Source organism: Bos indicus, chromosome 23, assembly GCF_029378745.1.
Source record: "Bos indicus isolate NIAB-ARS_2022 breed Sahiwal x Tharparkar chromosome 23, NIAB-ARS_B.indTharparkar_mat_pri_1.0, whole genome shotgun sequence".
Classification (NCBI taxonomy): Eukaryota; Metazoa; Chordata; class Mammalia; order Artiodactyla; family Bovidae; genus Bos; species Bos indicus.
In genome coordinates, this window is record NC_091782.1 from 34,195,686 (window position 1) to 34,220,360 (window position 24,675).

Genomic DNA, 24,675 nt, shown 5'->3' on the forward strand with positions numbered 1-24,675 from the left:
AAAGCAATGGGAAGCAAAAATTCATCAAAGGTTAAACAAAGTGAAAGAAGCAGATCCAACTGGAGTGCCAATTGGCTCTTCCCTGTAACACTTCCAGCAATGGCATATTATTTCTGAAAACCTTTTAAAGTTATTAGCGTGCATGTGTATTTCTGAGAGTAATTTTGCTCACATAAGTGTATTTTTTAATGTGAATTGTAATTTAAAGAAGAAACCCACTCTGCTGCATTGCTTCCCTCATGGCTTAGCTGGTAAAGAATCTGCCTGTAATGGGGGAGACCTGGGTTCGATCCCTGGGTTGGGAAGATCCCCTGGAGAAGGGAAAGGCTACCCACTCCAGTCTTCTGGCCTGGAGAATTCCATGGACACAGTCCATGGGGTCACGAAGAGTCAGGACTTGACTGATTTTCACTTGCACTTTCTACTGCATTGGATGTACCTTTGTGTGTTTGAATTCTATCAGTGCTGTTGTCCCAGCTTAGCTGTTATATGACAGTACTCACAGCAGTAGGCAGTTTCCCCTGTTTTGTGTGGTAGACTGTTTAGAGCATGATTGCTCACTTAACCCCTCAGCTCCTCATGTACCCACTTAAGTAGAGGTACTTATTTCCACTTCAGGCTTTAGCATCAAGCCTCATTTTTCCTTGTTTCACCTGATTCTTTTATCTTTCACCCCCCATTCTCTCCAATTTTTCCACTGTCCAATTCTGGTGGAGTATGAATTCTTTTCCTAAGTATTTGCTGTGGCTTTCTGAAATTATAAATGAAAAACAGCTATCACGTACCAAAGAAGCCTGATTTCATTTTACTCATTAAAAAGCAGTTTGCACAAACTGAGATTAACACCAGCATTTTGAAGTAGTTATAGGTAACATTACACTGAATATAAATGACCTATGAAATGGTATTTTTTTGAAACTTGACCACAGCTCCTTCTCTGAAAGATGACACCTAATTTTATTTTCCTTCTTTTGCTACAGCAGAATTCTCTTAATATCTCTTTAATGATTTGTCTAACATAGTCCAGAATAATATTAAAATATAGTGATAAGAAAAAGTCTGCTAACAGTAATCACTAGTTTTCCACTAAGAAACAAAAACTATTCAGTTAAACATACTAGCAAATGTTAAGTGCCTCCTGAGTTTAACATAAGACTTTATTTTCCCTTTGTTTGGTTTTATTCAGTGTTGAAAACAGACTTACATTCTTGTTTGGTAAGCTTGTTAATGTGTTGCCAAAGTTAGTTATTCATATTTAATGGAGGTTTATGGATTATTTAAAATTTATATTGCACTGCATTTAGTAGCATGCTTTCTTCATTAAATTTTATCATATTTCTTCAAAAATATAAAATGAAACTTTTTTTTCACAATTTAGAACCATTTTATTAGCCATAGATTTATCTTTTCCTTAAATGTAGAAGAACACACTCTTGGAAGCCTCATCTTTGAGGATGGTGGCTCATTGATGACTTGTTTTCCCCATTTATCTTAGTCCTCACTGCTTTCTAGGTTTAATTTAAGCAATTTATAATTTTTCATAAACTCTTACATTTCATCAGAATTTTTTAATATGTTAACATAGGTTTTTAAAAACTATATTAGAATTTTTAAACACTGTAATTCTATGTATAGGTTTGGGTCTACTTTTATAGACAAAAATAATGTTCAAAACCTTTTTAACTTTGCAGTTGTTTAAGGAATTTTCAAGTTATAAACATGTAGATGTTTGTTTTGTGTTGTGTTTGGAAATTTTTAAAAATCATTTCTTAATTTTTTAATTGGAGGATAACTACTTTACAATGTTGTGTTAGTTATGCTGTACAAAATGTGAATCAGCTGTAAGTATACATGTATCCCCTCTCTCTTGACCCTCCCTCCCTGAAAATTTTTTATATGAGAGATGAAATTTTTCCTGCCATTTCAGAGAACAAAGGATATCACAGTCATCAGCAGTTGCAGTCACCACAGATGGTTGATGAGCCCTAGGAGGACTCAGGAGAAGGCAATGGCACCCCACTCCAGTACTCTTGCCTGGAAAATCCCATGGATGGAGGAGCCTGGAAGGCTGCAGTCCATGGGGTCGCTGAGGGTCGGACACCACTGAGCGACTTCACTTTCACTTTTCACTTTCATGCATTGGAGAAGGAAATGGCAACCCACTCCAGTGTTCTTGCCTGGAGAATCCCAGGGACGGGGGAGCCTGGTGGGCTGCCATCTATGGGGTCACACAGAGTCGGACACGACTGAAGTAACTCAGCAGCAGCAGCAGGAGGACTCAGGAAGGAAAGAATACCTGCCATCTAACAGCCATCATACTGCAGCCACACCCTACAGTGAGCCCTGAGGAAGCTTAGGATATGGGGGGAAAATGGGATACTGGCCCCAGAAAGCTGAGGTATATATCAAAGGAATGATTTCATTGAGCCCAGACCATTGCAACTTCCCATGTATAGAAAAGGGCTAACTTCCTTAACTTGAGATATCTGGTTTCCTTTAATAATTTTTAATGTTCAGATTACATGCCCTTTGTTGCAAAACTTTATATAACCTGGCTCCTCCCCATATAACCTGGCTCCTCCCCTCCTCCTGGAGCAGTTCTCTCAGGGTTACTTGAGATGCTGTCTCCAGGGCATGAAGTCCTAAAAAGTCCCACCAAATAAAACATAACTCTCAACTTTTAGGTTTCAAATATTTCTTAAGTTGACAGATGCTTTCATTTTCATACAAGAATTTTGAATTTGGCTGCTTTCCTGTTTGTCAGTTGTCTCTGTGGGTGTTTACTCATATGCAGTGCTACAGATCAACAAAATATTTTGCTTCACTTTCAGTGGTTAAATCTGTTGAATTCAGTGCCTACTGTTTCTGAATAATTGGTGGTAGAAAGCTGTTTTAATCATATTACTTACCAAGTGTAATATCGATATTAGTATTTTACCATCAAAATGGTATGTCAAAATAAAAAATCTTATCCCATACTTTAAGAAATCAACCTATTTATACTGTTTTTCACGTAAAATTACCTGTCAAATAGTTACGTCTCGTTTTTTGGCTTGACATGTCCACAGCTTTCAGGATATAGAATCATCCTAGAACTCTTGGAAATCCCTTACTAAAAGGCATTTGAGAGAAAAAGCTGCCGTGATCCATGTTGGTTTGCTAGTTGCTTGGCTGACATTCTCTCCAAACATAAAGGGTTAAGCTAAAACTTGCTCTTTTCCCCAAGGAGAATGGAATCTCTAACCCGCCCACTCCCCTAACTCCCCCACCACCTCCCCCCACCACCTCCCCCACTCCCCGCCCACCAGGAGCCTCCTCTGTCTATTCCCAAAATATAAAAATATTTACTCAAGATCACGAGCTTTGTGGGCCAGTTCTGTATTGCTAGTCGATCAGTTACTTGATTTTTTTTTTATAAACCTAAGCTCTTTCTCAGAAATTGTAAGTGGCTCTGAAAAGAGCCCTTGGTTTCAGTTTGGTACTTTTCCAACTCTCTTCAGACGTTCAGGTCGTTTGCTTAGCTTTACAACTTGGGAGGTGTTACTTGCACTGGACCTTGTGGTGGTGACTCTCAGTCTTCTTGGGCAGCAGCACAGCCTGAATGTTGGGCAGGACACCGCCCTGTGCGATGGGCACACCGCCCAGCAGCTTGTTGAGCTCCTCTTCATTACGGATAGCTAACTGCAGGTGACGCAGGATGATGCATGTCTTCTTGTTGTCTCTGGCCACATTGCCCACCAGCTCCAGGATCTTGGCCATCAGGTACTCCAGCACCGCTGCCAGGTACACAGGTGCACCAGCCCCAACGCGTTCTGCATAGTTGCCTTTTCGGAGCAGGCGGTGAACTCGGCCCACAGGAACTGCAGGCCCGCTCTGGAAGTCCGGGTTTTGGCCTTAGCACATACTTTACCACCCTGCCTTCCACGACCAGACATAACTAAAGATGCAGACCGGTTATAACGGAAAATGTTACCGTTAGGGCAGGTGCGGGGGGTTGTTTATAGTCTCAGGTAGGTTGCGATTCGCTATCTGATTGGCTGATACTCTTGTATCACGTCAGAGTACGTTACTGGAATCACTTCATTTACATACACACACCCATTATCCAATCAGATGTGAGCTGCCCAACAGGGCATCTGAGCGCCGTACCTATAAATACCACCGTTGCGTTGAGTCAGTGCCAGTCTTTTGCCATCTAGGAGTTGTGCGTCTACCATGCCAGAGCTGACTACAAAGGGCACTACCATTTCTAAAAAAGGCTTCAAGAAAGCTGTAACTAAAACCCAGAAAAAGGAAGGGAAAAAGCGGAAGAGATGTCGGAAAGAGAGCTATTCAATTTACATCTACAAGGTGCTGAAGCAAGTTCATCCAGATACGGGCATCTCTTCAAAGGCCATGAGCATCATGAATTCGTTTGTCAGTGACATTTTCGAGCGCGTCGCAGGCGAGGCGTCGCGCCTGGCTCATTATAACAAGCGCTCCACTATCACGTCCAGGGAAATCCAAACGGCTGTACGCCTGCTGCTGCCTGGGGAGCTGGCCAAGCACGCGGTGTCTGAGGGCACCAAGGCTGTCACCAAGTACACCAGCTCAAAGTAAAGTTTCGGCCATCAGACGACCTTTGTAAACCCAAAGGCTCTTTTAAGAGCCACTTAAGTTTCTAAAGGGCTGTAGGCTTTTTGTTTGGCTGGTTAATATATGCGGGCAGGCTCTTATCACTAGAGTGAAAAATGATTAACATCTGTTTAATTTCACTCCCCATCTGTAATATGGTTAAGCAGGTAACTTGCTAGTCACATGTGACTAGTAGTGAAGTCTCTGATCTCAAGACATTCAAAGAAAGGAGCTCTCGAAATGTGTTTTCATGGAGGTTTTATGGTTGAGTGCCATGAGGAACATGGCTTGACCTTCTCTCGTATGTCTATTTCAAGTTTGTTTTAAATCGGGTGTTAGTGAAAGGGACCTGAAAACTGGAAAGATTAAGATAGTAGCCACGTCTGATATGGGAGCATTAAGGCTATTTTGCTGCTTTGCATTTTCTGCATTGTGTGAAAATTCTGGATTAGGTCAGATGCCCTACAGCTGCTGAAATTTCAAGTTCCTGAGTTTCTTGGTCTGGTGATGTCATCTGGAAAATATTAAAATTAACATTTTATTGTTTGTATTTAGAAATTTAACAGGATGTATATAGGATCAGGAAGATCACCTGGAGAAGGGAAAGGATACCCACTCCAGTATTCTGGCCTAGAGAATTCCAAGAACTGTAAGTCCATGGGGTCGCAAAGAGGAGGACATGACTGAGCGACTTTCATTGTCACTTTCATATAGGATCAACTAGACTTTCACAGGAAATACAATAAAAGCTAAGACAGATGACATAGAAATCAGATGGCAGAATTCTGCTAACAATACAGTTGGGATCAGATAACTGAATCTTCATTAGCTGTTAGACTAATGATTTTAAGATTCCTTCATGGGGAAAGCCAGTTCTGCAGCCACAGAATACTGCAGTTACTGGGGTATCCCACTCAATTCATGCAAGTTTATCTGCTCTTGACACCATCTTGATCATCAGTTTTTTTTTCTTCCCACTGAATTTCTCTCATTACTTCTGCTATTAGTCCTCTAGTGTAATTTTGAAGAATTTGTAGTGGGTCAAATGATAACTAATCTCTTCAGAATGAATTTCTCATTAGGAAAGTCCACTTATTAGCTTCCTAGGGCAGCTACAATTACCAAAAACTGGTTGACATAAAACAAATATATTTTCATTGTTTTGAAGGCCAAGAAGCCCAGTATCAGTGTCAGTAGGGCTGGTTCTTTGTGGAGGCACCAAAGAAGAGTCTGTTCTATTTATATGTCTCTTACCTGGCCTCTGGTGGCAGCTGACAATCTTTGGTGTTCCTTGGCTTGCAGCTGCACCACTCCAACCTCTGCCTGCCTCAGTTTTCATATGGTCCTCTACTTTGCAGCTCTGATGCCCCTCTCCCTTTTCTCACAAGGATACCCTAAATTTTACCAGGATGATCTCAAAGTTCTTAACTATACCCTATTTCCAAATAAACCTCACATTTAGGCATCAGGTTAAGACTTGGACATATCTTCTTGCAGGACATAGTTCAGCCTATTACACTTCACATATTACCAAACAAATCTTAAGGTTTAGCTTAACCTTAACTCACAAAATTTACATCACACTATCTGGATAGAAGTATTATAGAGTAAATTAAAGAGAATACAAAGCCTTCCTTAGGCACTGAATTATCTCGCTCATTCATAGTCAACTGAAATGACTTTGTGTGCTTATGTCTGCCTCACTAAACTACAATGGAAACAATGAGAGTAAGGACCTCCTCTCTTTCTTACATACACATGCACACACACAATCAGTGAATGTTTGAAGACTGAAGAAAAGGGAAACAAATTTTAAAAACTTTTTTGGAAAACAAAGTAAACAACAAAATTCACAGTCACCGTCCGTGACTTGCCCTGAAGAGTTAGCAATGTCGTCCTGCCAGAATCATGCAGTTTCCTAGTCAATTTTGGGTAGCCAGGTTGTTGGATTACAATATAGGTGATGGCAGTATTCCCACATTCCAGGGGTAATGGGCAGGGAAACAGCATATAAGGGTGTGGCATTAGAGCAAAAAAAGCCTACATGCTTACCTTTAGAGTTAGGCTGGCCCAGAGGATCCCAACTTCCTTAGGCACCAACAGTGGAAGAAAGCTACCCTTAATGTGTTAATATTGTTCCTTTTATCACACTCCCTTTCTAGATCTCTGCACAGCTTTGGGCCCTTCATAGAAAGTTTTTTTTGTTTTTTTTTAAGTCATTCATAGAAACGAAAACCCAATAGTCTTCCTATTATTCCGAGAAACTTATGTTGTATACCATCAAGTTTTTCTGAATTTATTGGGGCCTTTTGAGGACACTGGTAACACAGTAACACCTGTGTTTAACCGAAGAGTACTTAACTATCAATCCTAGTACTCACTGAAATCTCTCAGTCCCAACTCTTTGCAACTCCAGGACTGTAGCCCACCAGGCTCCTCTGTCCACGGAATTCTCCAGGCAATACTTAATTAGATATCCATTCCCTTCTCCAGGGGATGGAACTCAAGCCTTCCCCACTGCAAGCGAAGTCTTTTGTCATCTGAACCCCCAGGGAATGCCAAGAATTCGGGAGTGGGTAGCCTTCGCTTTCACCAGAGGAACATTCCGGACCCAGGAATTGAACCGGGGTATTCCACAGATCTTTACTAGCTAGCTACTGTAAAGTGAGCCCAGCTTTTTCAAGTGTATTAGGTGGCTCTGAAAAGAGCCTTTGGGTTGTTGAAAAGTGGTTATTTTCACAAGCTTACTTGGAGCTGGTGTATTTGGTAACAGCCTTGGTACCTTCGGACACGGCGTGCTTAGCCAATTCCCCAGGCAGCAGCAGGCGCACAGCTGTCTGGATCTCTCTGGATGTGATGGTTGAACGCTTGTTATAATGTGCCAGGCGCGACGCCTCACCAGCAATACGCTCAAAGATGTCAGTGACAAAGGAATTCATAATGCTCATAGCTTTTGATGAGATGCCGGTATCCGGGTGAACTTGTTTTAAGACTTTGTAGATGTATATTGAATAGCTCTCTTTTCTGCATCTCCTGCGCTTTTTCCCTTCTTTCTTCTGAGTTTTAATAACAGCTTTTTTGAACCCTTTTTTGGAGATAGTAGCACCTTTTGAATACAACTCCGGCATGGCTAGTGTCAGCAGCTCTTCAGTGTTATCAGTTTTTCTTAGCGTTAGCAGCTCTTCACTGTTTAAACAGCCTTTTATAGTATGAACAGCTCGCAGTAGAAAGAGCAACTCCACATGCCGAATGATCAAAGACGTTTTGTGGGTGGAAAGAGTGGTATTTATAGGCATGTACTGAAGTGACGTGTCAAGAGGCCAACATCTGATTGGATACCTGGGAGTGTCATGTATGTAAATGAGGCAATTCGCTTGAGCTTTGCTGATTGGCTAGATGGCCATCAGCCAATCAGAAAGCAAAGCACAACCTACCGTCAGGCTATAAATAGGTCCAGTAAGTTTGGTCTGTTTTTGTATTCGTTATCACCAGCTTTTTGCAAAGTTATGTTGGGTCACAAGAAGCAAGATGGCAAGGCGCATGCTAAGACGAAAAGTCGCTCTTCCAGAGCAGGTTTGCACTTTCCCGTGGGCAGGATCTACCGACTGCCCCACAAGGGCAACTGTGCCGAGTGCGTTGGGGCAGGTGAGCCAGTATACTTGACAGCGGTGTTGGAGTACTTAATGGCTGAGATCTTAGAATCAGCAGATAATGCATCACATGACAAGAAGACCCGCATCATTCCTTGCCACTTGCAGCTGGCCATCCATAATGAGGAGCTCAACAAGCTGCTGGGCGGTGTGACTATTCAGGGTTGCGCCCTGCCCAAAATCCAGCCTGTGCTGCTACCCAAAAAGACCGGGAGCCACCATCACAAAGTACAGAGCAAGTAGTCATAGTGCAGAATGCTAGTGAGCAATTCTAATATCTGGTGAAAGGACAGCAACCAAAGGCTCTTTTCAGAGCCATTCAAATATATCAGTGAGGGCTGTGATCTAGACTGGGCCTGTAAATTGCAATTTTCCAGCAATAGGCTGCCGAAAATCTCCAATAACCACAAATTTTGTACTATGAAAGTATTTGAATGTTCATTCTAATACCTGAGGTTCCTTGAAGCTGTTTCCTTGTGGGCCCTCAAGATGCTTATCAGGTAAGAGGAGCAAAGCTTCTTTCTAATACCTTTTTATGGCTCATTTTGGTGAGTATTTGACAATCTCTGACTTAACACATGCCGAGAAAATGTCTTAAAATGTAATGTCCATCAAAAACCTTAATGGCATTATGTGGGGGAGAGAGGGATACTAGTATCTCTAGAAGTAGAAATGTATCACATGATGTGTCATTGAAATTATTACAGAGTTTTGGTCAGATTTTTCAAGAGATTTAGCCTCTGCAAAACAGTGCCTTCACTTGATCTGTATTATAAACACCAAGAAAAATTGGAAAGCAAACGAACGATTGTCAGACTTACAGAAGATTCAGCAGTTTGCCCTATTCCAAGGAGAAATTCACTGGTTATTTTTTTGTAAGTCAATTTAGACACTTAGCTACACGTAAGACAGGTACAAAGAAAAGTATAGAGTTAGGGTAAGAAAAGATGAAAGTAAACTTCCATATGTTGATGAAGGACAATCAAGTTATGAAAAAGCCTATCAGGTCTTGAATTAATGTACGTAGATAAGACATGCGATTGAGGAGGGCACAAAAGGAAGGGGAATTTTTGAAAACTGAAAAGGAAAAAGGAAATTCATAGATACATTGAACAAAACTAGATTATGTTTAGAACATGGTATTAAAAACTTTAAAATGAAATATTAAAATCCAAGAATGCTGATGTGATTGGCTTAAATGAGGGATATGTGAAAATTTTCCAAAACAGAAGAATTCCAAATAAAATAGATGGTCCTCCATCAAGCAGCTGGAACTTAACTCCCCAGACTTAAAGTGGAGCATGCAAAAGCCAGGAAGAATGCAGTGACTTTACAGAAACCTGGAACACTGCCTCAGATGATGAGTGTTAACATAAGTGATAAACCACGTTGTTTGTGTGTGCTCTTAATACGATGTGTTGAGAAGGGCAATTCACTCATCTAGTCTTCCAACAACCCATAATCTCAGCCTAAACATGAGAAAAGCATCAGACAAATCCAAATTGAGGAACATTCTTTAGAATATGAGTCTTCAAAATTACCAGGGTCATTAAACACAAGGAAATTCTGAGAAACTGTCAGCCCAGAGCAGTTAAGGAGACATTATAAGTAAATGCCATATAAAACAACCTGGGGATTAATCAGCACATAATTTATAGTCAGCATCCATCCCTATTCAAGGTTCCTTCACATCTACAGATGCAACGATAGATTGCATAGCACTGTAATGTTTACTATTGAAAAGTATCTGCGTACAAATTCAAACTCGAATTGCACAAGAGTCAACTCTATTTTGTATTGGATCCTGGGACAGAAAAACGCTGGACTGGAAGAAACACAAGCTGGAATCAAGATTGCCGGGAGAAATATCAATAACCTCAGATATGCAGATGACACCACCCTTATGGCAGAAAGTGAAAAGGAACTCAAAAGCCTCTTGATGAAAGTGAAAGTGGAGAGTGAAAAAGTTGGCTTAAAGCTCAACATTCAGAAAACGAAGATCATGGCATCCAGTCCCATCACTTCATGGGAAATAGATGGAGAAACAGTGTCAGACTTTATCTTTTTGGGCTCCAAAATCACTGCAGATGGTGACTGCAGCCATGAAATTAAAAGACGCTTACTCCTTGGAAGAAAAGTTATGACCAACCTAGACAGCATGTTGAAAAGCAGAGACATTACCAACAAAGGTCCATCTAGTCAAGGCTGTGGTTTTTCCTGTGGTCATGTATGGATTTGAGAGTTGGACTGTGAACAAGGCTGAACGCTGAAGAATTGATGCTTTTGAACTGTGGTATTGGAGAAGACTCTTGAGAGTCCCTTGGACTGCAAAGAGATCCAACCAGTCCATTCTAAAGGAGATCAGCCCTGGGTGTTCTTTGGAAGGAATGATGCTAAAGCTGAAACTCCAGCACTTTGGCCACCTCAAGTGAAGAGTTGACTCATTGGAAAAGACTGATGCTGGGAGGGATTGGGGGCAGGAGGAAAAGGGGACGACAGAGGATGAGATGGCTGGATGGCATCACCGATTCAATGGACATGAGTTTGAGTGAACTCCAGGAGTTGGTGATGGACAGGGAGGCCTGGCGTGCTGCAGTTCATGGGGTAGCAAAGAGTCGGACATGACTGAGCGGCTGAACTGAGTGAAATCCAAACAAAATTTAGAGTTTAACTCACAGTAAAGTGCCAGTGTTAGCTCTAGCTTGTGACAAATGCATAAATGTTCACAATAGAGGAAACAGAGGTATATGGGAACTATCTTTATAACTTTTATGTTAAATCTAAAATTATTCCAAGTTAGAAAGCTTATTGAAAAAAGAAATAAACACCTTTTTTTAAATTAAATTAGGGAAGAGTCCCAAACCCATAAATGAAGAAATTTTAGTAGACTCAACTCTTAAGCAGAAAGCATGAGTAGCTCTGAAAAGAACCTCTGGTTTTCAGATGTGTCCTTGTAAAAGCTCTCTTATAGGTGTTTTATCTGGTGACAAGACGTAGTGCCTTGCACACAGTGTAATTGGCAGATTCCCCAGGCATCAACGGGCAGTAGCTCTCTGGAATTCCCTGTAGCGGATAGTCAGTCTATTGTAATGAGCTGGGCAGATGGATTCACCAGCAATGTGCTCAAAAGTCAAAAACAAGTTCAGTATTCACATAAAGATCCCAGTGTTGGGGTGAACCTGCTTTAAGACCTACCTTGTGGACCTTAAGTGTAATAGCACTGTCTGTGACATCTCTGGTGCTTCTTGCCTTTCTTTTCATCTTAATGGTGGCTACTTGGAGCCTTTCTTGGCCATGACAGCAAACTTTGGGAAAGACTGGGAAATAGGAGACACAGCCATCAGCTACCTTGAGAAAAGAAAAATAGCAGGTTGCAAAGCCACAGAGCTTATTTCTATACTGTGTATTCAAATAAGGCATTGAATAAACTCAGTTTCTGATTGGAATAAAAGCAAGAGGCAAATGAATGCAAATAAGATGTGCTGTGCTGTGCTGAGTTGCTCACTTATGTCCGACTGTTTGCGACCCCATGGATTGTCACCTGCTAGCCTCCTCTTTCCGTGGAATTCTCCAGACAAGAATTCTTGAGTGGGTAGCCATTCCTTTCTCCAGGGTATCTTCCCAACGCATAGATCCCAGGTCTCCACATTGGAGGTGGATTCTTTACTGTGAGAACCACCAGGGAAGCCACAAATAAGGTATCTCAGATCAACTCTGATTGGATAGTACTCCTACTTATATCAACCACTCAGAAAGCAGAAGGCTATCACCTAGGGCCTTGCTCAAGAGCATTTGAATGGGGGTTCCTGCTGTTGCTCTATTTTGTCAATTTCAGTCTCAGGTTCTTTTGCTAGAGACTGATTTAATTAAAGTTTAAGTTTCCAAAGGAATGGATCTGGCCCAGTTTGAATTATATGTCCACTCACTGTCCATCAGTAGTAGTCAGAGGAGAATTTGAAAACAATGTGTTGGAATTAACACATTAATGTATTAGGAGGATTATTTATTTTCAGTTTCCCTGATGCTGAACAGTATTTGTTTATACTTGTCTTTTAAAAACCCTGTCCTCTGGCCAAAAGTGGTTCTTAGCTATCATTTGAGCAAGTGAAAGTGACTCATTGCTATTCAAGTTATTCGCCTGATATAATTTGGTTTTTTTTTTTTTTTCTTTTTTTAATGGTAAGGTGAGGCATTATTTCATGTTTGGTGGGTTTGTTTTTGTTTTTGTTTTTTACCTCCTGGTTTTAAAGACTACCATTATGTAAGTACTTTTTGTCAAATGGTAAAAGTTGCCTTTTGTACTTTTCAGCATCAACCTATGGGTTCTCTTTTTTCAAATGCACTTCTTAATACTTTTTCCCATTATAATGAAGTCCTATTTGAGTACAGGAAATTAAAAGGTTATATAGAATATCTGTAAACAATGTGAATATATGTTTAAGGTGACATGTCCCTTGATTTTTTCAAATCTCTTATAGATTTTACACATATTTAATGGGGTTTATATCCCAGTGCCCTTCTTTTTTATTTTATTGTAGGGGCATATTAAAGAAGTATTTTTATAATGTTTTATAACTTTTTTTATAGATAGAAACTTACTGTTTTATACTGTAATTTTGTATTTAGCTTTCTTATTGAATTCTGTCACTTACATTTTCTAGCTTTTTTTTCCTTAAGGTTTTCAAGTAGGCAAGAAAATCATATAATGTCACTCCTATAATTTTCAATAGTTAACTTTCTTGGCTAAAGCAATTGTCTAATAGTTGGGAATGATGATAAATAAAAGTGGTGACTGGGGGTTTTCTCCTCTTACTGATAGTTATAATCAGAATGATCTGATACTGGTACAGTTCTTGGATAGTTTCTCCTATTTCCTTACCACCCATCCCTCAGGCAATTTGTGTTGTTTGACAGTGACCATTGTACATGTGGACGGTAGACTTACTGGTTCTCAGTTGGTATTTCCCCTCAGTACTGGTTTGATTACTCTAACAGGAAGTATAATTCACAGATAGAGGCTTGCTGAGTTTGACTTTGTAAGACATCAGTGCCCAGTATGGTCTCTGGAATTGGAGAGGCAAAAACCTGTGTTCTCATGGGGGAGAGTGTCCAGGTTCAGCATCAAAAGGACCTTCCTCGCCAGAGGGCAAGAAGAGACTGAAAAAAGAAGTGGACCACTCCAGATTAATGAGTGGCAGTTTTAATAAGCAAGGGAGCTTATGTGCGAGGCTTGTCTTGTGCAGCTACAAGACAAGCCAATCCCTGCACCTGTCCACCAGAATCTTGTTTATATAGCAGTCTTAACAGGGTTAGCCAGGAATATAGTCCAGGTAGTCTTAGTAACACATTACTCTCTCAAGGCTGCATCCTTGAAGGAGCTCCTAGTTCAGGGACAGTGGGTAGAATGTTCATTTCAAGGACAGGGGAGGATTGAGGAGCCTCCAGTTGCCTGGGTCCAGTTCAAGGGTCAGCTGGTGTGGTCACATCTTCTTGATGACCTCCCTCAACATCTCTCAACTGCTGTTAGCTTAGCTATAGGATCTAGCTCCTGCCTACCTCACTGGGCTCTTTTCTTATCATGGTCTCCCATTGTGTTCTCATATCAATACACTTGCAGTTCCATGAATTTAATTCACTTTTTGTTTTTTGTCTTTTGTTGTAGCCCCCAAACCCCCAAATGTCCTTCCTGCCCTTCTTTATTTAGTTTCTATAAATCATTCAAGATTATGGTCTTGAAATAATATTTCATTATTTCAATCAATGCTGAAATGTACACCTACAAGCAAATAGCTGTTGCCTCCTTCTGAAATAGTTGCCTTAAACTACTTCTAGATATAGGATTGGATCAAAGAGTGTTGCCTTAAACTACTTCTAGATACAGGATTGGATCAAAGAGTGTACATGATTTTACAGCTTTGTCTGCATATTGTTAAAGTACTCTTCCAAATGGTTACATCCAAAAAAACCATAGCAAAGCATGAAAGTATATCTGTTTTATTTTGATCTCAAAGAATTTGGTGTTGCTTAAAGATTTGCTTAAGTGTTAGTGTAAAGTGCTACCATATTATTGTTTTAATTTAGATTTCTTTTTATCATTGGGAGACTGAACATTTTCATTCATATGTGTGTGTGTGTGTGTATACATACATGCATGCTAAGTCGCTTCAGTTACGTCCGGCTCTTTGCAACCCATGGACTGCTGCTGCTGCTGCTAAGTCGCTTCAGTCATGTCCGACTCTGTGCAACCCCATAGACGGCAGCCCACCAGGCTCCCCGTCCCTGGGATTCTCCAGGCAAGAACCCTGGAGTGGGTTGCCATTTCCTTCTCCCCATGGACTGTAGCCCCCCAAAGCTTCACTGTCCATGGGATTCTCCAGGCAAGAATACTGAAGTGGGTTGCCATGCCCTCCTCCAGGGGATCTTCCCAACCCAGGGATTGAACCTGTGTCTCTTAACGTCTCCTGTGTTGGTAGGCAGGTTCTTTTCCACTAGTGCCACCTGGGAAGCCATACACACACACACACACACACACACACACACACAACATTTTTTCTTGCCAGTTAGTCTTATCTTGTGAAATGTCTCTTTGGGTCCCTTAAAAAATAATTTAAACAATAAATTCACATTCACTCTTCTCTAACATTATAAAACTTAGGTTATGTTCGACCCTTAATAGAATATTTGTGAAATCTGAAGAAAACAATTTTATGATGTAATCAATAAGAGCCACTTGGAATTTTTAAATTGTCTCTTGACAAACATATTCCTCATTAACTTGAAATGTGGTCACACATGAGTTCCTTTATAAGCAGACAGACTCTTAGCTGACACCAGAGGGAGCCAGTAGGCATGCCACGTGCAAATATACCCAATTTTTAGTGCCTTTCTGAAATGACACTGGAGAAAATGTATAGCTGTACTTAACAGTCAAAGGGAGAAAAACAGGCATCTTGCTTAAAATATGCATTCAGACTTCAACCTTTTGTGATCTAGGAAAGATATAAAATAAGAATGGTGATTAAGAGAACAACTGTAAAACACTCATAAATGTCTTTACAGATCTTGTTTTATTATTTCTGGTTCCTGTGAGCCTGGGAATCAGACAGACCTGCTTCACAGCCCGGCTCTGCTACTTCTAAGATGAGTGGTCTTAATCTCTCTGCCCCTCAGTCTCTTCCTTTGCACACTGTATAATAATACCTATCTCACAGGGTTTCTGTGAAGGTTAAATTGTGTATCACATCAATAAAGCATCTGAAGTGAAGTGAAGCCACTCAGTCGTGTCCAACTCTTTGTGACCCTGTGGACTGTAGCCTACCAGGCTTCTCAATCCATAGGATTTTCCAAGCAAGAGTACTGGAATGGATTGCCATTTCCTTCTCCAGGGGATCTTCCTGACCCATGGGATCGAACCCAGGTTTCCCACATTGTAGGCAGACGCTTTACCATCTGAGGCACTAGGGAAGTCCAATAAAGCATCTGGCACATAGCAAATGGTTCAGATACGTTATTTCTCTTCTTCATCTAGTGCAGAGGTTCTCAACTAGGGGTGATTTTGCCACCCAAGGGACATTTGGCAATAGCTGGAGACATTTATGGCTCATGGAGCATAGGGAATGAAGCCCTAAGTCAGTATCCTGAGTTTGAGTCCTGGCTCCGCCCCTTTCTGCCTGAGTGATCTGGAAAAAAATGTCTTGATACTCAAACCTCTTTCCCCATCTATGGTATTAAAGGAAGAATCCCTTGTGAGGTTTATGTGGACTTCAGCCATTCAGTGCTTTACAAGCATCACCTGTAATTCTCTCCTTTGCTGAGTCCTGCCTCACAAAGAAGGCCAAGCTTAAAATTTATCACAGAATTACTGTTATATGGCCCTAAGCTGCCAGCAAGAGGCAGGTGAATTCACATTTATTGAACATCTATGATGTGAGGATTCTGTGTTCAACACTTCAAGCCCATTGTTTAAGATGCAAAAATAGAAAATCACTAAAAGGCAGCCAGGGGACTGATCCAAGGAGCTGCCTACTTTTTTGCATTGGACAAGAGTAAGTGACTAAAATGTAACTGATGGCTTCCTAGGCCCTAGAATGTGAAAGTTAATTTAGTTTCTATTTTGTGATTCACCTGCTCTGCTCATCTCAAAACTTACTTAAAGGAGGAGGCCACAGATGAATGAACTGGATGCCTAGGAAGGGGGAGATAGATTGACATGAGGAAAGGTTGAAGAAAGGAAATCCTCACAGTGGCTCAACGGTAAAGAATCTGCCTGAGATGCAGGTTCGACCCCTGGGTCAGGAAAATACCCTGGAGGAGGGCATGGCAACCCACTTCAGTATCCTTGCCTGGAGAATCCCATGGACAGAGAAGCCTGACAGGCTGTATAGTCCACAGGATCACAAAGAGTCAGACACAACGGAAGTGACTTAGCATGTACAAGGGCTTTTCCTCCAGCAGCAGAGATTCCAGGGCTGAGGACAGAGGTGTAAGTGCATAGTCCTTCTGCTCCCTCCTCCTCTTGGCTTCTCTCTTCTCCTGAGCCCACCCTCTCGGTCCATCTACCTGCATATGTTTGGTCTGCATATGTCTACCTGAAGGTCTGCCTCTCCCAGGCTCAAGCTTATCAAGTGTAGCTGATTGTGGTGAACACTGACAGAACTCAAGAAACTCGTGGGCAGCCTGTTTTGAAAAGAAGACTTGGGGCAGGGAGTTGAGCTTTATATTCTCACAGTTAATGAATTTAATCTAGTTTGGGGTGGGGGGGGGGTCGTGTTTTTCTCCAAAAAAAAAAAAAAAAGTGTAAATGAAAATATCAAAAAATGGTTCAAGGGACTAGAGAAAATGGGAGTGATTTTGGTTGATTTGACCTTGGGAATACCCAAGCACAAGTTCTGCAGGTGGGGCTGCTGGTTTAGTTCCTGAAGAGTTTTCAACACAGGGTACTTATCCAAGGATAGATGAAAAGATGAGGCAGTCAAGCACAAAGCTTTCTTCACTTATCTGCTTGAGACTCAAGGAGGGTTTTATATTGAGAATCTACATCTGTTAAAGGTCATCACCTATCCTAGGGCATGTGAACCAGGCCTGCCAGCCCCCTGGTGACAGCCTGTTTGAACTAATTGCAGGCTGTCCTCTTCACCAGCTCTTTTTGACTGAACAAGTGCTGCCTTTTCCACCCCTGGCTTAATTTGGAGTTATCCAAATGCTGTAATCCTGATGCAACAGCTGAGAGTGGTTTTCAGATAATTATGCTGCAAAGCAATATCATTAGCAATATTAGCGCTTGTCGGCAGATTACTATAATTGTGGCTATGGTAATCAGTGCTGACTCAGAATGACACAGATTTTTATAAATAAGACAAAAAAGTGTGTGTCAAGCAAGGATTGCCAGCCATCCTCTCCCTCCCCCATTAAATATACAACAACATTCTCACTCAATTTTACCATCTGCATTTACATAACTAGAGAAATAAAATTTTGTTTTACTGTCTAGGAGAAAATAATCATTATTTTTTGATAGAATGAAGTCAGGCTGCCTCATTATTTAAGCTGACACTGTGCAACAGAGGACAACAATGGAAGGATATGAGGGCAGGTCTCAAGTCTCACAGGCAAGACTGGTCTTGTCCTGAGGTGGAGAAGATCACTGCCAATTTGGGGAATTTGGAAAGGCCAGATTCTCCAAATTTATTCTTTCAACTGATGACAGAAGTCTGAAATGCCTTTAGGGACAAAGCCTCTCATACTAGCAACAAGAAATGAGATTGTCTCTAAATAAATTATTTTGCTAAAATGCCCTAACAATTTATGAGCTTATTCTTTCATTATCCCCCACTTCGCAGGTAGCCAGGATACTCAGGTGGTGCTAGTGGTAAAAAACCTGCCTGCCGATGCAGGAGACAGTAAGAGGTGCAGGTGCAGTCCCTGGGTCGGGAAGATCCCCTGGAGGAGGGGCATGGCAACCCACTCCAGTATTCGCCTAGAAAATTCCATGGACAGAGGCTTCTGGTGAGGTACAGTCCAAGGGGTCACAAAGAGTCAGACAGGACTGCGCACACAAGCTCCACTTGCATACCTAGCCAGGATAAACCTAATACATCCTGACTCCTGATGCCACCTGACTGTTCTGCACCCCTGGTTTACACTAACATCACAAATGAGTGACACCAGATTCTTCCCTAAGACCTGGGAACAAGGAGAAAATGTGAGAGAAGAATGGATTTCTGAAACAAAGACCCCTCAAAGGGATAATAAAATAAAGATGGAAATAAGTGCCCTGTGAACCATGAAGACAAATTCTGTCACTTCCCACTGGTCCTGAGGACTGACTCTGAGCGATGTTTCCCTCCTTGACTTTGAGAGTGGCGGGAGTCCTGTAGGACTAGAGTCCGAAGTCACAGGAGGCCTACACTGGGCACATACTTTTGGAAACTAACTCTGCTTTGACTAAATAGGCCCCACCAGACTTCAGAGACCCTAGCCTGGAGAAAAGGGAATCTCAGTGCTTTCTTTTATTGTGGTCATTTTCTTTACATTTTTCTCTTCCCATTTCTCCTCAGATACCTTTCTTTAGTCTTTAATTGACTGGAAACAGTTGCCAGTGAGGAAGAGAAGTATACTGTAAACTATTTGTAGGGGTTCCATATTTGTCCAAAAATTGTTCTCTTGCTTCATATCATGTGGATTATTTTTGGCCCCCATTTATTGAGTTAGCCAAAAATTTTGGGTTATTCCATAAAAAAATAAATAAAAATTTGAAGGAGCTTTTGGCCAACCCAATACAATACCTGCCTTGTTCTCCCCAACAAAATTCATGGTATAAAAGATTAAATCAGTTCAGTTCAGTTGAGTTCAGTTCAGTCGCTCAGTTGTGTCCGACTCTTTGCGACCCCATGAATCACAGCACGCCAGGCCTCCCTGTCCATCACCAACTCCCAGAGTTCACCCAGACTCACGTCCATCGAGTCAGTGATGCCATCCAGCCATCTCATCCTCTGTCGTCCCCTTCTCCTCTTGCCCCCAATCCCTCCCAGCATCAAAGTCTTTTCCAATGAGTCAACTCTTCGCATGAGGCGGCCAAAGTACTGGAGTTTCAGCTTTAGCATCATTCCTTCCAAAGAAATCCCAGGGCCGATCTCCTTCAGAATGGACTGGTTGGATCTCCTTGCAGTCCAAGGGACTCTCAACAGTCTTCTCCAACACCACAGTTCAAAAGCATCAATTCTTCGGCGTTCAGCCTTCTTCACAGTCCAACTCTCAAATCCATACATGACCACAGGAAAAACCATAGCCTTGACTAGACGGACCTTTGTTGGCAAAGTGATGTCTCTGCTTTTGAATATGCTATCTAGGTTGGTCAAAACTTTCCTTCCAAGGAGTAAGCGTCTTAATTTCATGGCTGCAGTCACCGTCTGTAGTGATTTTGGAGCCCAGAAAAATAAAATCTGACACTGTTTCCACTGTTTCCCCATCTATTTCCCATGAAGTGATGGGACTGGATGCCATGATCTTCGTTTTCTGAATGTTGAGCTTTAAGCCAACTTTTTCACTCTCCTCTGTCACTTTCATCAAGAGGCTTTTGAGTTCCTCTTCACTTTCTGCCTTAAGGGTGGTGTCTTCTGCATATCTGAGGTTATTGATATTTCTCCCGGCAATCTTGATTCCAGCTTGTGTTTATTCCAGTCCAGCGTTTCTCATGATGTACTCTGCATATAAGTTAAATAAACAGGGTAACAATATACAGCCTTGACGAACTCCTTTTCCTATTTGGAACCAGTCTGTTGTTCCATGTCCAGTTCTAACTGTTGCTTCCTGACCTGCATACAGATTTCTCAAGAGGCAGGTCAGGTGGTCTGGTATTCCCATCTCTTTCAGAATTTTCCACAGTTTATTGTGATCCACACAAAGGCTTTGGCATAGTCAATAAAGCAGAAATAGATGCTTTTCTGGAACTCTCTTGCTTTTTCCATGATCCAGCATGTTACACCTCTTGTGATTGTCCCACAGTCCTTGGGTATTCTGTTTTTGGTTTTGTTTTGTTTTTAAGTCTTCCTTCTCTTTGCTCTTGGCTTGTGACGTTTCTATTGGGATATCCTCAAGCTTGGAGATTCCTCAGCCATGTCTCATCTACTAATAACCCATTAAAGGCATTCTTTATTTTTGTTACAGTGTTTTTTGATCTCTAGCATTTCTTTTTGGTTCTTTCTTAGGATTTCCCTCTCTCTGTTTATATTGCCCATCTGTTTTTGCATGCCGACTGCTTTATCCGCTAGCATATGAACCATAGTTTTAAATTCTGAGTCTGATAATTCCAACATCCCTGCCATGTCTGGTTCTGATGATCTGATGTTTGCTCTTCTCTTCAAATTGACTTCTGATGTTTGGCATACCTTGCCAATTTTTTTTAAGGAAGATAACTTTTCAGTGGCGGGGTGGGGGTGTGGTTCAGGCGCAAGCAACGCAAGCGATGGAGATGGAAGGGAGATGACGCAGGGCTAGTTCAGGTGGTAGGGCGAGTGACGGGGAGCTGATGAAGTTTTGCTCTCCCGCCGCCCACCTCGTGCTGTGCGGCCTGGGGGTGGCGAGGAGAGGGCTACTAGGCGTGGGGGGGGGGGGGTGCGGGGAACCCCTGTTGCACCATAAGCCTGTAGTGATGTGGCGGCGGTGTGGTGTGGGGGAAGCATTCTCTAGTCAGGTGATCGGGTCTCGTCCGCTGGTGAGCCTAGGCTTCTGGACTGTGAACTTCACGAGAGTTTCTCGGGTTTTTCCTCAGGAGTTGTGTATTTCCCTTCCCCCAAGTCACTTAGGCTCTGATACCCAGCAGGTGAGGTTCTGGTTAACTAGTTTCCCCTGCGGACAGGCTTTTAAGAAGAGCAAAGTACTCTGGGATATTTCAAAATGGCCCCCTTTCCCTTTCCCTATGCTGGAAGCAGGAGAGAGAGGACTTTTCTCCCATGTTTTCTGAGGGAATCGAGTTGGGCTCCTGGAGGTAAAGCTCACAGTATTACTGGGTCCCTGTGGAGTTTTAACTCTCAGATTTGTCTGCATGGAGCCTCCAGTAATTGTCAATTACAGTTCGGCTTCCTGCCCCGTGCAAGGTGCCCAGAGGTAACACTTTATTTTTGCCTGTCTCTCTAATCATGGGGGCCGTGGTTTGCTCTGTGTTCTCTCCTCTGTTATGGTTGGAGTTGTGGAGTTTTGTCTAGGTTTTTGCTTGTTTGAATGGGGCCGCAGCTTCCAAGCGCTTTACGTGGGGAAACCGGAGACCACCCCCAACTCCCCCACCATCCCAGTTAAAGCGGAGAGCTGACTGAATAGTCGTAAGAAAAAAGACTAAGGTTATGTGTGGGAGGGAAGAGGGTGGTGGAGAAAAATACGTAAATTGAGTATATATTACGTTTCAGGTAGTTACATAATGTGTGTCTTTAGTCCTGACAAAACGCAAATGCTGTGTTTTACAGCTAGACAGTCCCCTTCCTTTTTCTGATAAGCAGACACTCTACTGTGAAACATTCAGGGTCGTTAAGAAAGGTCAAACTGTACCAGCAGCAGCGGACCACCTAGTCAAGGGATCAGCAAACTTCTGTAAAGAACATGAAAAGATGTTCAACACCACTAATTATGAGGGAAATGCACATCAAAACCACAGTTAGATATCTTCGCACACTTGTTAGAAGGCCTTCTATCTATTAAAAGGACAAGAAATATCAAATATTGGAGAGAGAACGTGGAGAAAAGGGAACTTTCGTACACTATTGTTAGGGAAACCATGCACTTCTGATTGGGACTTGAACCCAGATTCCAGGACTCAAACCCAGCCTAAATATAGATTGAGGCTTGAATGTAGGGTCTTTTAATTAGAATCACTCAAACCTGGTGCCTGGACTTACTAAGGCTCCCAGGTTCACGTGTGTCAGCCCAGAAGGAATTCAGCAAGAGGCAAAGTGACAGGCAAGAAATAGACTTATTAATATAGGACCCTTGTGAAGGGTGCAAGTAGGCATGCCAGGGGGCTCTGCCCCAAGGATTAAGTAGGCTACAATTTTTATAATCAAAGGAAAGTGGGGGAGGAGGCAAAGACCTTCTTTGCCTCATTTTTGCCTCACCTTCCTCATTTTTCAAGTAGAGGTCTGGGTTACATCACTAGCTCATCCTTCATATAGGGCAGGAGACCCTATGAGTTCAAACTAGGACTGTCATAGCACTTATTCAAATCACCAGAAGGATGGTATCATTTCCTTTTTTTTCATTTAATGACCTGGGAGGTATCTCATGCTTTATAGTTAAGCAGGCCTGCTTTGTTCCACAACTGTTCAGATAGCTTTCCTGAGTGATCATTAATGTACAATGGTCTCCCAAAGTTCCCTAGGTTTCCCTTTCTTATTGTAATCTCCTACTGGGACTTCTACAACTACCTGTATAACTCTATTTTATCTGTATCAGTAGGACTTACAGAAAACAATCTGAAGAGTCTTCAAAAAATTAAGAATAGAATTACCACATAATCCAGCAATTTCACCTCTGGGTATTTAAAGTATATGTATGAAAGTGAAAGTCACTCAGTCATGTCCAACTCTTTGCAACCCCATAGACTATACAGTCCATGGAATTCTCCATGTCACAATACAGGAGTGGGTAGCCTTTCCCTTCTCCAAGGGATCTTTCCAACCCAGGGATTGAACCCCGGTCTGCTGCATTGCAGATGGATTCTTTACCAACTGAGCCACAAGGGAAACCCAGCAACATCAAAGAAACTTCAAAACACTAATTCAAAAAGATAGCTGCACCCCAATTTTCACTGCAACATTATTTACAGTAGCCAAGATATGGAAACAATCTAAGTGACCATCAATGGATGAATTGCTTAAAAAGGTGGGGTACATATACATAATGGAATACTATTCAACCATGAAAAAGAATGAAATCCTGCCATTTGTGACAACTTGAATGGATCTTGAGAGCATTATGCTAAATGAATGTCAAAGACAAATACCATTTGATTTCACCCATATGTGGAATCTTAAAAGGATTAAAAAAAACAAAACTCATAGATACAGAAATCAGAGTGCGCGGAAATGAGCAAAGGGGTCAACTGTATGATGATGGATGGTAACTAGACTTATGATAATTTTGTAGTGTATAAGATGTAGAATTATAATACTGTACACCTGTAACTTACATAAATATTATATACACATGCCAGATGGAACATATTTTTGGCTTTGCAAGACCTTCTCTCTCTGCCATAACTACTGGCACAGCATGAAAACAGTAAACAATCTAAGTGAATGAGCATGACCTGATGGGGCCCACGTGGGGCTAGATTTGGCCCAGGTTTGTAGTTTGTTCACTCCTGATCCTAGACCTGACCAGTTGACGTGCCCTGCCCCTCTGGCCACTGTGACTGACTCAGGGATAGTATGTGATCCAAGCCAGACCAACCAGAATATTCCCTGGACATTTCTGTTGAAGCAACTAGAACGGTTGGCCCTGCAGTTAGTTGTGAAGATGTGGATCTGGAGCTGCCAAAGGCCACCTTGGCATGATAGAAAGGTTCTGGCTGAGCCATGGAGGGGAGAAAGAGGAATGAGAGAATTACTGGTGTCTCTAGAGTCCTACTGCAGGGTTCAGATCTTCATTTATGGTTTATAGTTCTGTAAATACAGAATAGTGCCCACCATTTTCGGGAAGCTAGGATGAGTCTGGTTTTGGTCTTACTCTGAGACCCCTTTCTTCCTGGCTAGTTAAAATTTCTCTGGCATTCTTGGGAAAGGATCCCTGCTTGGGAAAGGATCCCTGTCCTTTCCCATCGTTGCAGCCTGACTCCAGGGCACGTGTGCATGTGCGCACACATGTGGAAGGTGTTTGTCATTTGGTCTTTATCCCTTTGTCCACTCTATGTGGTCTGCAGGGCTGCCAAGGCCTGCTGCTTACAAGACCCTTCTCTGCCATACTTGAGACACAGAGAGCCTCGACGTGACATGTGACAGTCTCCCCTCCAAGCTCTTGCTGAAGCTGGGTCCAGTTCAGCTGCCCTAGGAGCCAAAGGCCTTTTTACCTTATTCCAGCAAAGGGAAAACTTGTTGTTGGAAGTGGGAAGATCAGCTTGCCTCCTGCTTCTCCAAGATTCTTTTTCCCCCTCAATCCTCTTCTCCTTTCTACATTTCCACAGACTTTATTGAATTCTTAGGCTTTTGGAAGTGAACCCCCCACCTCCACCCTAGACTTACCAGCTAAGACAGTCAACCTCCCCTGAGGCTATGGGGGATAGCGAGCTAGTTGTGCATGTGTACTCAGTCGCTTCAGTTGTGTCCAAACTAGGATCCCATGGACTGTAACCCACCAGGCCCCACTGTCCTTGGGATTCTCCAGGCAAGTACGCTGGAGCAGCTTGCCATGCCCTCCTTCAGGGGAT

The 24,675-nt window shown here is 42.1% G+C and overlaps 4 protein-coding genes and 1 pseudogene across 29 annotated transcripts in view; 3 read left to right on the forward strand and 2 right to left on the reverse strand.

Moving 5' to 3' along the window:
* SLC17A1 (solute carrier family 17 member 1) overlaps positions 1 to 24,675 on the forward strand; it is a 247,276-nt gene that overhangs the window by 127,047 nt on the left and 95,554 nt on the right. The window lies entirely within an intron of this gene.
* Positions 3,372 to 3,978, reverse strand: LOC109576736 (histone H2A type 1-A-like; annotated as a pseudogene).
* On the forward strand, positions 4,162 to 4,656 carry LOC109577131 (histone H2B type 1-A). Its single transcript, XM_019985905.2, has one exon. It carries the CDS (start codon positions 4,216 to 4,218, stop codon positions 4,597 to 4,599), a length of 384 nt encoding a protein of 127 aa, XP_019841464.1. The 5' UTR covers positions 4,162 to 4,215; the 3' UTR covers positions 4,600 to 4,656.
* On the reverse strand, positions 7,354 to 7,742 carry LOC109577132 (histone H2B type 1-A). The gene has a single exon (XM_019985906.2). It carries the CDS (start codon positions 7,740 to 7,742, stop codon positions 7,359 to 7,361), a length of 384 nt encoding a protein of 127 aa, XP_019841465.2. The 3' UTR covers positions 7,354 to 7,358.
* On the forward strand, positions 7,859 to 20,827 carry LOC109577130 (histone H2A type 1-A). Its single transcript, XM_070777606.1, has one exon. It carries the CDS (start codon positions 7,965 to 7,967, stop codon positions 8,505 to 8,507), a length of 543 nt encoding a protein of 180 aa, XP_070633707.1. The 5' UTR covers positions 7,859 to 7,964; the 3' UTR covers positions 8,508 to 20,827.

Bases quoted from the DNA above. Each gene is read 5' to 3' on its own strand.
- LOC109577131 (XM_019985905.2), top strand. From the start codon at position 4,216: ATGCCAGAGCTGACTACAAAGGGCACTACCATTTCTAAAAAAGGCTTC.
- LOC109577132 (XM_019985906.2), bottom strand. From the start codon at position 7,742: ATGCCGGAGTTGTATTCAAAAGGTGCTACTATCTCCAAAAAAGGGTTC.
- LOC109577130 (XM_070777606.1), top strand. From the start codon at position 7,965: ATGTATGTAAATGAGGCAATTCGCTTGAGCTTTGCTGATTGGCTAGAT.